The sequence below is a fragment of the Haliaeetus albicilla genome, chromosome 27, assembly GCF_947461875.1.
Source record: "Haliaeetus albicilla chromosome 27, bHalAlb1.1, whole genome shotgun sequence".
Classification (NCBI taxonomy): Eukaryota; Metazoa; Chordata; class Aves; order Accipitriformes; family Accipitridae; genus Haliaeetus; species Haliaeetus albicilla.
The window spans coordinates 5,760,575-5,776,287 of NC_091509.1; the positions used below are offsets into that span (position 1 = coordinate 5,760,575).

Below are 15,713 nucleotides of genomic sequence, written 5' to 3' on the forward strand. Positions count from 1 at the left end.
ATGATTCATTAAATCCAATCTGTGAAGAAACACATCAAAGGATTAGAAGTTAACCACAAGCCCATTTTTTTAGCTGCTTACTGGCGGGTGGTGCATACTGCACAGTTAATAAAGCTGAGAGGAGCAGAGTCCACCTATGGACAGTCAGTGTATTCAGCACTCCGACACCACAGTGATGGCCATGGTAGAACTGCCAGCAGGAAATAAGAAATCTTTCTGCATGGCAAGTATTCTTAGAAGACCCCTATTGGTTCAAAGACCATATTGGGTTTATGTGGCAAGGTTTTGGTAGCAGGGGAGGAGGGGTCCGAAGGGGTGGCTTCTGTGAGAAGAGATCAAGAGCTGCTCCCCTGTCAGACCTGCCACTGCCCAAAGCTGAGCCCATCACCAATGCTGATGAAAAAGTATGAGAGAAGCAATTATGCAAATGCCAAGTGAAGTGAAGAAGAAGGGGGAAGAGGTACTCCTGGTACTGGAGCAGAAATTCCCCTGCAGCCCATGGAGAAGACCATAGTGAAGCAGCTTGTCCCCCTACAGCCCATGAAGGACCATGTCAGAGCAGATGTCCACGCTGCAGCCTTGGGAGACCCCATGCCGGAGCAGGTGGATGCGTCTTGAAAGAAGCTGCAGCCCATGGAGAGCCCACACAAAGAGCAGGCTCCTGGCAGGAGCTGCAGCCCACGGAGAGGAGCACATATAGGAGCAGGTTTCCTGGCAGGAGCTGTGTCCCAGTCTGTTCCTGAAGAACTGTATCCCATAGAAGGGACCCACGCTGGAGCAGTTCTTGAAGAACTGCAGCCTGTGGGAAGGACCCGCATTGAAGAAGTTCATGAAGGGCTATATCCCATGGGAGAGAGCCCACGCTGGAGCAGGGGAACGGTGTGACGAGGAAGAATTGGCAGAGATAAAGTGTTACGAACGGACTGCAACCCCCATTCCCCATCCCCCCAATCAGACTGGCATGAGTCTACAGTGTGTCTGGTGCCCTATCTGCCAGCTCGAAAAGGACATCTCAGAAAATGTATGGCATCTCAGATGTGACTGGATGCACTAGATTGTGTGAATAACTGAATTGATCCCTAATAGACTGCAGATAAATCACATAATTGGAAAACACCCATGTGAAGTAATACGGCTCAAAAATGTAGGGCATCCAGCAAAATTAGGATCTATTCCAGACACAGTGGTTCTGAGGCATAATGCTATATGCAGATTACCACCTGGTAAGAACACTGGAAATCGTCTGGTTTAGTTAAAGTTTTACATACTGTGTTGTTGTGGCATTTGTGACATTGAATATGACTTTTTGTACTTTAGCAGTGCATAGAACTGGAACATATTCCTTCTTCAAGATTCAGAAATAGTGAAAGGATCATTATTTCTCTACCCAGATCTTGTTTTTTAATCAGTTATCCCTTTGTTTAACCTCAAGATTAGAGATAATTGCTCCTTAATTCTGAAGAACTTAATAGGCCAAAACCTGATAGGTGAAAACTCAGATATGAGGTTTTAAAGCATTAACACAGAACAAAAAGCATAAAGTAACTTCTAGTTCTTTGCTTACTAAGTATTGTGGGCAGTGTTCATCAAGCAAGAGCAAACTTCACTAATAGTGCAGAAAGAGAATTATGCTACAGTGCATTCCAGGTAATTTCTTTTATGTTTTGGTATCTAACATGGGAGCTGAGTGCATTTGCTGCTGAAGGATTTTCACCGAGTTTCTCTTTTCTCCTTTGCAAGTTGAAACAGTTTGGAAGTAAAAAAATTCATTTTTATATTTTCTAAGATGAGCCTCAATTCTTTTTCATCAAACATCAACAACATTCCAAACGGAATTATTTTCTTGGAGGAACATCCTATGTCTGTTCCACCCAACCATTTTTAGGTTCTGTGTTCTCCTGAATTTTCCAATTGGCACTGACTTCTTTTTAATAACTGAAGAGAGAGAAGGGGAAAACAAAATACAAAAAACATTTCTTCCGATACAAGTTATTAGATACAAAATGAGTAATCTCTTATGAGAAAAGCAGTACGGTATTTTTTATTAGCAGTAAAGAGAAGAGTTCCATTCTGACTTACCTGGCAAAGTTCAGAAAATCCCAACATACTATTTAACCACTCAAATATATATCTTCTCCCTGTGCAGCCCGTAAAAGTTTTCTCTGTGGATAAAGGCCAAGCTTTCTTCATCCTTTCTTCACTGTAAGCGCTTTCCTTTTCTCAAGTAATATTGTGAAATTCTTGACAGCATTTTTGCTTTTAGTCTTCCAGGCCCTACAAAAGTTTCTCTCACATTAAGGATGAGAATATTTTCTATGTTGCATTATCAATTATTACATGAATACTCTGAATGAGAGAACAAAGTATCACCCAACTGACATATGAAACAAAAGAAAAATTATTGAACTCATTGGTTGCAAATTGGTGGTCTAGATTGTCTTTTCAGAACTGGAGTTTTACTTACAGATAAATAAGTAAAATACTATTACTGCATCCAATTTCTCTTTTACTGATTAAGGAGAAATAGTGTAACTTGGATCCTGGTTTTAAAAGTCTAATGTGGCATGAAATAAATAGCTCTCATGACAGCACAGAACGGAAAAAAAGAAAGATTATTATTAAACTGTGTGTAAAAGTCATCTTTATTGCTCTATTGTTGTTTTGGCTTCGCCCTGAGATGTGTGGAAGGCTACAGAAAAGCCTAAGCATGTTTCTTGGCAGCTCTTCATAAGCAGTGAGCCCTGTGAAAAGTGCATGTGGAAAGCCCCATGAAATTAATGATTTTGCTGAAAAAATAAGACCAGGAAAATGTTGCATGAGACAAAAAAAAATGTTTTGCTGGGTTTTTTTAAAAATAACAACCAATGCTGGTGAAGGGGACAAGGGAAGCAGTTTCAAAGGGGCAGAATACCTTTTCTATTGTTTTGGGATTTTTTTTCCCTCTCTTTTTTTTTTTTAAATGCATGAGACAGCAGCAATGGCAGATCCACCTGTTAGTGTTCCACCTGTCAGTACAATGTGGTTCTAATCTGAAAGTTGCGGGGTTTTGTGGCAGATCAGACTGCCTCCTTCATCTGTCTAATGCTTCCTTCTCCTAAACAAGTACTAGCTACCAGCACATTACCACCGGCCTTAAGAAGTTTGAAATGCCGTGCCCACACAGCTGAGGATGTGCCTGTCTTGATAAAGGTACCCTCTTCATATCATACCACAGTTCCACAGACCGCAGACCATTAGTGACCTAATACCTCCGACTACTATGAAAAGTAAAATCTGATGGCATAAGTGGTTTTTCTCTTGTAAATCTGACATAGTCTTAACCTGTTCTTCATTGGGGTACATTGTATATTGATCTATTCTCTTTGGCTTTGATGAAAGACAGTTAAGTATGCCTTGATGAAACAAAACCTGTTATTTGGGATAAAAAAAAATGCTGAACTGATTAGAAAAAAAAAAATAGTTGTTGTTTTCCTGTCTTATATAAAAGCACTTCAGAAACCCTTGTGTACCCAATTGGACCTCTGATTTGAGAATATATAAGAAAGAGGAAAATGGGGAGGTTGGATTGTTTTCTACATTTGGGAAAGCATTACACTGAAGTTTTCTGGTTTTTTAGCATGATCAAATATCTTCCACAAAGAGAATCGGTGCTGCTAGAAGTTGGCCTAAGATTAATGTCCGGTTTGTTTTTAGGTTCACATAGCTATCCAATGAGAAATTTGGACTAGACCTTTAATTGCTGCACAGAGAAGCAGCCCTGTGTCACTCCAAAAAAAAGAGGATCAGATTTTTCCTCTGATACTGACATTAAAGCAGCCAATGAATATTGCACTTTCAGGTCTGAGGGCAGATTTTTTGGCCCAGATATTTTCTGAGTGGATAAAATATGAGAAAGTCTTTGTGTAGCTGGTGCCTTGAGTTTGCTTTTCAGAAAGTGTTTTATTTCCCTGGCATGCTTTCTGCAACATCTAGCGAACATTGGTGGAGCCTGAAATAATGTATCGAGAAGAATTTTCTTCCTGAGATGAGGCTGCTCTAGTTGCAAGGCATTCCCCAGTGAGCTCCCTAATGAGTGATAGATGGGAAAAATAACAGGAAGGATCCTTAAATGTTCCAAGTTTTGCATGAAAAATGAGAAATTTTTTTGGATCCTATGTTTGGTACCTAGCCTAGAATTCTCCTACACTTTGATAGTGGTGCCTTCAGAATGACACAGTGAGTCATAATATTTGACATTTGGGGAGATTTTTACTGGATCTCTAAGCACTTGTCAAGGCTGTTGAGAAGAATACTTTAAGAATAATTATGACTTCCTTTGAGAGTTTATGAAACTGTTCTTATTTTTTAAAATCCTGTTTCCTTTTCTTCAAAACAAACAAACAAAAAAATGCATAGAAACTTCAAAGGTATGTATTGACCATTTTTAGTGAAATTATAGTTGAAGGCATCCATCCACAATGTATTCTGTTATTAAATGGTCTTCCAAAAATATTTCCAGCTTTAGGTCATTGAGTTCTTTTAATGTCACCAGCCAGTTACTTTTTTTTCATGTCTATTTTCACATAAGATTTGTAGCACACAAGGGACATGAGGAATACCAAGATGATGAACTGGCAGCTGTCCAGGCATCGTAGCAAGTTCTGACCTGCTCATGTTCATGTCTGCCCAAAGGCCGAGGGAGTCACTTTGCTTGTTAGTATTTGGGAAGGTTGGTGGGCTGTGGATTTAGGGATTGCTTAGTAAGCAGAGCTATCTCCAGTTCTGCCACCTCAAAAATGTGTTAATAGCTGTCCCTGATGACAACTGTGTTCATATTTGTAAGACTTGAAGGTCTCTAGTTGCTTTTGAGGAATAACAAAGTACTATGGCAAACCTCAAGTCCAGTGAATGATCGGTTTCCCTGGTTCCCATGGATTTGCAGCATTCAATTTCATTGGCAGTCCCCCTTCCTGAGCTGGATACATTCATTACATTTGCCCAAGATTTGTCCAGGGCTGTAAAAAGACTTGGTAGTATTTAATAGTGGTGGCTTCTTGGGATTCCTTGGCTCCAAATGGAATTGGTTGTCTTTTAACTGATACTATGAACAATAAACTGTCCACCACAGATTGCCATACCAGACTTCTCCGGTATTGCCAAACCCAGCCCACTAAAAGTCATGAGGGTATGTATGGCACATGAATGCAGGGTGTATGCTGATAGTACCCTCTCTCATGCCTCCAGGGCTTGTATTCTTGCTCCACTTTCTCAGGCTTGACAACTTTCAAAAGTAGATACATTAGACATTCCATGTTTGAAAATAAAAATTGCTTAATTTTTGCAAATACTTATTATACTTCCATTCCAATATGAAGAATCAAATAAAGAGCTATGCAGCTTGTACTGTAGGGAGGCTGGAGATGTGGGAGAAATAACCTGAAGGAGTGAGCTGGGGGTGTTAACAGCTTAAACCATGCTTGTCACCACCAAAGTCATCCTCAAAATTGTGCACTCAGTCATCCCTGCCAGGTCACAAGACTGATAAATGATGGACGGTTCTGATTTGCATTTTCCATCCGAATTTTGATCTTTGTGATTTGCTCGGCTTGTGTTTGCAAGTGTTTCTCTGTAGCCACTAGAGTCAGAAGTGTAAGGATTTTTGAAAATGGAGTTTCTGCTGAGGCAGGTGGAGCTGCAGCTTCATGAAAATACTGCTAAAACATTGCCAGCCCACCAGTGCCTTCCACATTATCCTTTTTCCCCACACTATCCACATGGCTTGTTGTTCATGTGATGGCACGTATCGTGTATAGGCCCACAAAGTATGCAAAACCTTGAAACCCTGCAGATGTGGTCTTCTGATATAGCTGCATAAGGGACTTTGGGACTGCAGCTTTTGGGGGTTTCTGTGTTGAGAGTACCTGACCTTTGCTTTTCCTGCAAGGGTTTGGGAGGTTCAGGGTAGGTTTCTGTTGGTTTCTTGGGAAGGGAAAGATTTCTGTGGTCTTTGGCTGGATCTCAAATCCTGGGGTACTGAAGTGTGACCTAATAATTTAGGACTCAGAGAAGGGTGGTATTTAAATAAACTATCTGGGTTTGAACATTCTAGAACTATTAATTATTAAAATTTATACAAATCCAGGGAAGTGCATGGCATGTAACACACCATACCTAGAAACAGCTGAGCTGAGCTTACATGTGATGGATTTTTTTCTGAAAAGACATCATCTCCTGTGAGCACAATAGAGCTAGTACTTTTCTTATAAATAGTGAATGTTTTATAATTGCATGCAGTCGTAAAGCTGGTTCCTATTATTGAGAGTCGCAGAGGTTTGGGGGGGAGGGTTTGTGGGTTGTTGTTCTTTTCCAGAATGACGTCCAATCAGCTTCTTTGGCAGAGTATTAACTGCAGCTAAAATATATTTCAGTGTGAAAATGTTACGGTCTAATGAGCGACTTTACTTTTGTGTCACTTTCTTGCTTTGATATAAGAGGTTCTGGGTCAGGAACTGCCCATTTGATCCTTAGTCTGTCTCCAAGTGGAGTTTATATGTCAGTACTTTTTATACCAGCCTTTCAAATTCATATGATAGAAACAGTTCAGTCACTGTAGGTCAAAGGAGCCCAATCTAATGAAGTCTCATGTGCCCTCACAAGCAATACTGTCGCTTCCTGCTGAACTACCGAGCTGTCTCCATTTAGGGAGATTTGCCATCCCTGAACATCATGGTTGGAGCTGCTTCAGGATTGTCCAAGTTGTGTTACAGCTTTATCGCTTTTCTTTTGCCTCAGGTGAACTGTGTGATGAGGTGATTAACCACTGTGTTCCTGATCTAAATCCATGCCAACATGAGTCCAAATGTGTTCCCCTTGACAAAGGAACCAGGTGAGTGTGTGTGCATGTTGGTCTCTACACACTGGGCGGATCCATCCATTGGCTTGACTAGGGTTGAACTGGCAATGAGTTTGGGGTAAAAATCATCAAAATTAATGCAAATAGTGCAAGACTATATATACTTCAGACCATACTTTTCTAGCTTTCTGTATTTTCCTTGAAAATACTGGATTTTTAGAGCAGAAAAATTATTCTGGAATAGAGCATGGCAAAAGGAGTACTTCTGGAAGAGTTACTGCAAAGTATCTTATCCTGCATTCAGAAACTAAGGACAGTTTCCTTATGTGTTCCTTAGGGCATCCATCAATTCAAGCAGCATAACAGGAGCCTTAACAGATGTAACTCAGCTCTCCTCAGCCCACGCTGGCTCAGTGTTTAAAATCCAGTCTCCATTCTAACTACCGAGAAGGGAAAGATAAACTTGTGGCTAGAGCATAAAGCTGCAGATCAGGAGTTTTCCATTGTATTCCCACTTTAGCTGTTGTCTTCCAGGATGGCTGGCAGTCTTGGGGTGCACTGGCAAAGGCCAGCCTTGACCACAGTGGGGCTCCTCTCCCCACACTTCCTTACCTGGGCAGCAGCAGCAAACAGCTGAACTGGATGGCTCTCGCTCGCCTTCTTCTGTTGGCTACAGAGGCGAGCCTTGCGCGGCTCATGTTAGATTTTGTGAAGTCTGTGTTTGCATTTGCATATTGGGAATGACACTGACTGTTTCACAGGGGCAAAATAAAGCCTTGTGTTTTAAATGGCAGTAAAACATCTGGAGATTTGGGGGGTGGGGTGTTTTGAGAGGTGCATAGTAGCAGTGTTCATCACTTGTCTGAAGAGGGAATTTCAGAGCAATTTAGCAAATAGAGACAGTCAACTGAAAAGTCAAGCTCTATGGAAAGCTTGTCAAGAAAAGATCTTTGAATCAAAGAAGTGAGGAAGACAAATTAAGACAGTTCAGTGCAATGTGAGCTGCGTTCTGCACTTTCCCCTTACGCTGTTTTCACAGCCGCAATGCAATCCTGGGTGCTCACTGATTCCCTCTTGGGAGGGAGGGCTGGGATTTTGGCAAGGGACGCCCTGGCCCAGCACACCCAGCATGTCACAGGGGAGAGACGGTAGCACTTTTTGGTCTACCTGGTAACTTGCAGGTGGGGTCAGATTGTGTCCTGCGACGCAACCGGCATGTCAGAATAGTCTAATACACAGAGCATTTCAGGATAGTTAAAAGGAAGTGAACCAAAATTTTAGAGATGCTGGCTATCTCAAGGGCAGCTCAATCTGTGCTAGACAGTCAATCTGTACAACTCAAGCCTTTCTTTTGGGTGAAAAATCTCCAGACAGAAATGTTTCCAACTCTTCAGGAAGATGAAACTATTAAATGATTAGGACAGTTCCTGAAATGGTACACAGGGGCTGGATAAGGAGGTGTGTACCAGTACATAAATAGTCTCTGATGTTCTTTCCAACTTTCATTCCTAGTTAATCCATCATTCAGCTAATCCAGTAGCTACATCGTGTTACGAGGCAAAGGCTTGTAACTCAAATTACCTTATGTTGCTAGATGTATGAAGGGATAGAGACAGCTGTGATCCTGAATGGTTTTACTCTTGCTGGAAGCATTTTCATACCTGCCACCCAAATAATTTGAGTAAATAAGACACTTTTTCTTGGTTGCTTGCTAGAAAAGTGTTCTTCACAGTGAGGCCATTAACCCTTGAGGGGAGCGTAAATAACTACTTGTAAGTATTTTCTACTACTGTTTGTTGCATTATTCTTCCCACTCTTCATAGAATTCTACACAAAAATCCAGAATTTCTTTACTTCTGTCCCATTTTGCTTTCTAACAGGCCAGGCATGAGAGGTGAAGGAGCCTGCCAAGCCTTGAACATACATTTGTCCAAGTATTGCTTTTTCTTTCATACTTCAGTTACACCAAACCATTCAGAAATGGGCTGAGAGCCCTCAGCAGCTTTTGCAGTGGTGTGTGGTTACTGCTGGGTCTTACTGAAAACAACCACCTCTGGTCCTGTGCTGTTGCTGATCCCTTGAGCAGTTTGATCTCCTGACCTGTGATGTACCATACATTTAGCACATAATGGTGCAGTATAATGCCACGTGCAGAATGAGTCAGGCTCATGCACCAGTCCTCCGCTCTGCTTACAGAAGCAGGGAATATTAATGGCAGGGTTCAGGCTTGTTCCTGAGCTGACCATCCACTTGTCAGGTTTGTGCCCTGGGCACATGAGTAGGACACACCAGTGAAGAATATCATAGTAGCAAGGACACCACTTGATCTGTCTGTCCTGCCTTCAGCTCTAGTTGGTCTGCAACTCTGCAGAGGGAGGAAAAGATGACAAAGATAGGGAAAAAAATAGGAAGCCAAGTTATTTATTGATATGGGAAGGGAATTCCATTCTGGCCCTGCAATAGAAGCCATGATTCACGGCTTTAATACAATAGACATTGAGTGCATGCAGATGCAAATCCCCTCGGATAGGCCAACATTTTAAATACCACTAGACATGTTTTTAGGCTCTCTCTGATACTGGGAATGTTGCCATCACTACAAGGCTGTAGCAGAAAACAAGATTTCAACTGTACTGGTGTCAGATGGTCACTGGGAAATGAGATAACTGATCTAATCATGTAAATTACTCTCTTACCAGGATTTGAATATGAAAGTTTCTTTGCCGCCTTCTTTACTGCATCATACTTTTGCTGATACTCCGTCACTTGCTGGCACTATGCAGGACAGGGATGGAACTAACAAGCCATCATTCCCTGGTGGGGGAGACCTTGGGTTTCTAGGAGGAGGCTGGGTGAGGCACTCATGTGGCTGAGTTTCCCACCTGCTATACTCCAGGCATGCATCTTTTGGTAGCTTCAGCGTAGATGTGACACATTAAGAGCTCAGAGATGACTGACCCAAAAGGAATTCCATGTTTCTAAGGGGAAAGCCAAGCGTGGAAGCAAATGGGACAATTTTAGTGTGTGTTTGGCTGCACAGAGCTCTTTGCTTTCTAAGCTAAAAATGCAGGTGGCTTTCCTCATTTCCAGCCTCCACATCTTTACTGTGCTGTTACTGTAGTAGAAGAGTAGCTTTCTGTATGCCAGAAAACAAAACAAAACAAAAATCAAAAAAATACCATTTAACACAATGAAATGACTTCTAAAAAAACAACTTCAGGAAAGGAGCATGTTTTTCCATTCACTGTATTGATCTTGGAGCATGGTATAAATATACTTTATTATTCTAAAGCTTGGAATTATTACCTGACAGCTTAAAATGCTGATTTAATGCAGCCCTGCAGAGAAAAGTGGTGGTTCTGTCATTACTGAGATAGCCAATACACATCATAAAATTGATGCATGGCAGCCCTGAATAAGGAACTGCACATCGTTCATTATTACATCACTTTATATTAGGACTGCAGGGATCAATAAAAAGCAACAGGATTAAATGCTGCCAGTTCCCCCCACAAAGTCTTTTGATTGACATTATTTGCTTGCAGGTGTGACTAAAATGTTGCCAAAAAATGTTGCCCGCTTCTTATGGTTTGGGGAAGGAACACTTTTTGCTTTTTGCTCTGTTTTGTCATCTCCGTTATGTTAATCACAGCATTCCCTGAGCGGCCAGGGTGAAAAAAAGCAATTCAGGCGTGCAGAGCTGGAACATCAACCATCCTGTGGCTGTGGAGGGTCATGATGGGGCCTCTCCTGTAGGGAGGATGGAAAAAGAAAGTATATGTATCTACATAATGTTATCCATCCTACAGCCCACAGATTAATAGGCTTTGCCCTATTTCCTCCTTTTTTTAGCCAGTCACAAGCCATGTTTTGAAATGGAGACTGAAGGTCACGTTCTTCTCGGTGCTTGAGCTAGGTGGTTGCTGAAGCCCCGATGCTGCGGCAGCCTTTCACTGCTCGTTAGCACACACAGGACCTTGCCCTGACGAGCTGAGGAGTGGCCAGGAGCCAAAACACACTGTCACTCGGCACCAAATTCAGCACAATGACTGCTGCCTGGAAAGTGGAACTATCTTTCCTCATCAGCTCCCATGCATCCAGTTCCTCTGAAGAGATTTTCCACAAGGAGCCTCCTCCTGCACTTACCCCGCCAGGCTGCCAGCAGGGAGGAGGAGGAGGCCAGCAGAATGGGTCGGTGGAGCTGTAGTTTCCCTCCTGATGCCGCCTCCCTCAGCTTTATAATGCTTCTCCTCTTCCAGCTCTCGGTGGCAAGCATGCTGGGTCCAAACAAGGGCCTCTAGCAAGAGCACAGACCTATTTTTTATTGCTGAAGTTAACTGTAGCTCTTCCCTTGTTTCGGTTGAAGTGATATGCCTTTTGTTTTCCAGATGTGCGGTAACATCCAGCTGGGAGGAGTAAAACGTGTTTTATGGACTAAAGCGTGTTCATGACTAAACATTGTCTACACTATAGATTCAAAAAGAGGCTGTTCAGCGTTCCCAAAAGATCTGTTCCAAGTCAGAGACTTTGGGATGTATTTTCTCTTGTCAGGTTATAAACTTCTGCAAGGCTTATAATAGAAATGCTGATGCAGCCCTTGTACAACAAACTTGAGAATTGTCTAAAGTAAAATAAAAAGCCAATATCTGCAAGTTTGGGTGCATCCCATTGTGCTGCTCCTATGAATGGCATTACCCCATAGCAGCAGGTACACGCTTTGCCTGAGCGTCACCACAGGAAAGGACAGGCTTCAAAGACAGCTTTCTGTGGTTGCAGCAACATTAGCTATGCCTTGCAAATGAACGGCAAACAGGTGGTCATCTCAAAACTGATGGTCTTTTTCTTTAAATTTGCTGACTTTTATGGGTTGCTTGCAGATTGCTTCCATTTGGAATGTGAAACCTTACTGCGCTCCGTGTAGCTGTGCAGGGCCAACCTCAGACACTCAGCAGTGCGCAGATATTGGCAAAATCATAGTCTGAGACATCAGAGCAACTGCTCTTGCAGAATATTGCCCTTTGCGTCTGTAAGGTTAGGGAAGACGTTGTCATCGTTAGCATAACTGAGAGACCACTATATGAGTACCTTGCTCCACAGGCTCGGCTGAGGAAAAGCATTACTACGGTATCGCTTTGCTCAGCTTGAATTTAAGCAGATTGCAGAACCTCAGCTGCAGACACAGAGGAGGGACTTGAGCATTTCTGATGGCAAGAACTGTGCTTGATGTTTCCAGGAATAATTGCTAACACCTTTCCATCTCAAATCGGATTGGTGCTAAGCTGCCTGTGTGTGCTATTGTTGTGAACGTTGAAACAAGCTATTAACAGCAATCTTGTATTTCAGATGTGAGTGCTTGCCAGGTTACAGTGGAAAACACTGTGAAATGGATGATGACGACTGTGTGGGCCATAAGTGTCGCCATGGAGCTGTCTGCGTAGATGCAGTCAATGGCTACACCTGCGTCTGTCCTCAGGGTTTCAGGTACGTGAGAGTCAACTCTTCCCCCAGACTGTCTTCTCTACATGGTGTTGGGGCACTTTCTTTAATTGCTTTCATCCTTAGAGCTAATCAGCCTCTAGATACGGTATCGATCTGTCTTTCCTATGTGAATGGATGGCTCAGTACTTCCAGTCTTGTAGCTGAAGTAGGTCTTACTGAGTTAACTGAATACAGGGTGTTGACAATTCTTGCTTTGAAAACAGCAATTTGCCTTTTGTGCAGTGCTGCGTTAGTTTGCCTGCTTGCCCACCCCAGCCTTTCCTGATAAAACACTAGGTAATACACTCACATGAATTATATGGAGATAAACTCTGCATGTGCGAGAGTGAGCAAAGGATAATACAATTACATATATGAACCCTCAGGCCTGGCTGCAAGAAAACATGAGTCTGAAGATTTTGTGCCAGTGTCTCTGTACCTGTTGGTGGATGGGCTCAGTACAATTTGGGCTGTAAATTTCCAGTCTCTGATTCTGACAGTGGCCAATATATCTGACTCCTGGAAATCTCTCTGTCTGTCAAAGATAAGTGTGCTGCTCCAAATGGATTCACTAATCATTGCCTGAGGCTGGATACTGCTTCCTTCCAGCTAAACCTTTTCTGTGTTTGAAATACACACATGAGACAAAGAAGGAGTACCTGAAAAGATCAGTCTTGACAAAGCAGAAATTGCAGGAACACTTATAAATCATTTTCTCTGCTTTCTATCTGCAACTGTTTTCATTCTTCTTGCTTTCATCCTTGCTGGTTTTGGGGTTTTTTTCCCTCTCAACACACATTTTTATTGCAAAGCAGACAGCCTTCCCTGAATAGGCATTGATATATAACATGATGTCAGCCCGTGGTTTCTCAGAATCAGACTTGTTATTTACAGGATATCAGATATCCACTGAATTTCAAATTCATAACCTTTTCTCCATGTTTCATTCTCCACTTCAATCCCTTTGATGGCCTTAGGGATCTTGCGAATTGGTGACTGGTAAGAATAACAAGTGGCTGTCCCACAGTGGAATTGTAAATGCTCAATGTTATCTAATTGTTCAAGTTGAGGAATGGGATTGCAAAGCCATATCTGGAGTCAAGGGTAACTCGAGCCTGTCATCAGATGGTAGTGACTGTGAGACTTCTGCTGCAGGTCCCCTGATTTTTAAGACATGTCAGTACTAGGCAGTGATGAATGTGAGGGTTTTTTTCCCGGAAGGCAGGGTCACAGTGTTTGGCAGATGTTTTGAGTTGTGACACAGTTGAGCGGAGCAGCAAGAGTAGGTGGGAGACTGGTCTGGGTCCCTTCCCGTGTACCAAGCAGCTCTACTGGCAATTTAGGCAGTGCCCTGGGTTGGCTGATCTCACACCAAGGACTTCAAGAGCAGAACCTGGAACAGCCCAGCCTGCTCCCTCGCTTAAATGAGGGGCTTTCATTCCAATAAAAGTCCTCCAAGAGAGGAAACGTCTTTCTACACAAAGCTCCAAAACTCAACTACTGGCTTAGACAGCACTTCATAGCCCAAGGTAGACTAGGGCAAGCAAAGTAATCCCGCTGCCTGTCAACAGCAGAGCCAGGATTAACTTGAGGTCTCCTGTTTGCTTTCTTTTTTTCACACTAGTCCATGCCAGCTCCCTAAATTTCCTGTGCAAGATGCAAGGGAGCAAGGGTCTTTTAGGAGAAAAACATCACAGTGGGCACTAACAGGCTCACCGTGCCAAGGCAGAGAGCAAGCTGAAGCCCTTTGTGTTCTCCATGCTGAATAGTCCCTGATCTTGCTTGATTTCAGGATTAAAATTCTGCTAACAAAATATGATCTGCTCATTATTCTTTTCATGACTCCAGCCTTCTGTAGTTTAAAGGCCTGCTGCTCTGAAGGGGGGTCTGATTTTTTTTTTCCCCTGTTAAGATTGCAATTGCAAAGATTGTGATTGATCGAGTTCAGCCTTCTGATGTTCAGGATTATAGACTCAACTGTTCAGAAAGTGTGCCTCAGGTGCTGGGCTGTGCAGCAAGGAGATAACTTTGCAAGTATTTGAAGGCTGCAAGTGTTGATGAAAAAGAGAGAACACAAGGGGTGGTCTGACAACGGTAACTAGGAGACCTAAGATGATGATTAATAAAGTTTTTTTGGCTAAGTATCAGGAATTATTTCCCAGCAGTGAGTTTGCAGAGTGACCTCCCAGTTATCTGGAGCTCACACTGTTGTAATAAATGCATAGACCTATAACAACTTTATGGTTGTCACTGTGCTATATGTCAGAGCCACTTGGAGTCACACATTAATAAGGATGTTAAAACTTACATCCTTGCACAGTTGAACAAGCGGTACTGCAGTAGTTCTTAACAATTTAGGGCCTCATATGCACGATGACACACCTCTGATGACAGCACCAATAAGCAATAGTACCAACATGCCCACACCTGTTTTCCCATCTTAGCATCTCCTATTCACTGTTCATGTGTAGTTGGGCTCCATGCAGCACCTCTCCTTATCACTCATACTTTCTTCCTGAAAAGTTTTCAGTGTTTTCTTCCCAAAATAACATTTTTTTACCCCCTGCAGATGAAAACATTTTTGAGAATTTGTGAGCACCATTGGATAAAACCTAACTTATCAAACCTTCCCTCTAGCAATCAGCCTCACAGTGGTGGTGTCCTGATAAATGTTGCTCTAGTGGGGACGCACACATTAAGGCTGCTGAGCTCGATAGAAAGCACTGTTCCTCCATTGTGTAGATGCTTCAGTGTTCCCCACTGGGAGAGTTTGCTGCAAGAAACTCAGCAGTGATTATTTAAATAAATGAGATCGTACCAGGCAGAATGGTCTTGGCCAAGCTATGCAAGTCAGGCTGTGCTCCACATTCCACTGCCAGGAAAATAAATAGTACTAATTATTTCTAAAAATATATTTTAAATTAAAAAAAGAAAAGGCCTTGACAGACACTGTTGCTAATGTAACTTCTAGGTGCCAGTAGCAGAACAGCTGCACTTGTAAAGCCACCCACTGAAGGGGTTTCACAGCAAGGAAGGATTGTGCAGGAGCTGTACTAGGAGCTCAGGGGATCTTTCAGAGCAGCACCAAGCACAGACACACTGGCTTCTTGCAACATTTGCTTTCTGTTAGTGGGAGGCTGTGGTGGGTCACATGGATTTATTATTATTATTATTTTTAACTTCCATGAAATCAGAATTACATACACTGACTTTCCTTCTGCTTTCTATTTGATGCTCACAGACAAAACAAAATGATTGCCATTAGGTAGAACAAAGCTAATGGGCTGGGTTAGGAGTGCTCCTTTCTGCTAGTCGCCTCTGGAAAACAATTACACCTGATGTCAGGCCAGGGGTGACAGCCATCTGTGGGACCGACCCTAGTTTGATCCCATTGCTGCCTCTC

General features: G+C 42.5%; 1 protein-coding gene across 5 annotated transcripts in view; it reads left to right on the forward strand.

The window, feature by feature from the left end:
- Positions 1 to 15,713, forward strand: part of SLIT3 (slit guidance ligand 3) — a 535,954-nt gene that overhangs the window by 486,308 nt on the left and 33,933 nt on the right. For 4 of the 5 annotated variants that reach the window (XM_069773165.1, XM_069773166.1, XM_069773167.1 and 1 more), the window contains exons 30-32: positions 6,772 to 6,865; positions 8,548 to 8,604; positions 12,176 to 12,313. In XM_069773165.1, the coding sequence (XP_069629266.1) occupies positions 6,772 to 6,865; positions 8,548 to 8,604; positions 12,176 to 12,313 (289 nt within the window). The remainder of the gene's footprint in view (positions 1 to 6,771; positions 6,866 to 8,547; positions 8,605 to 12,175; positions 12,314 to 15,713) is intronic. The other variant, XM_069773169.1, reaches the window with a different exon arrangement.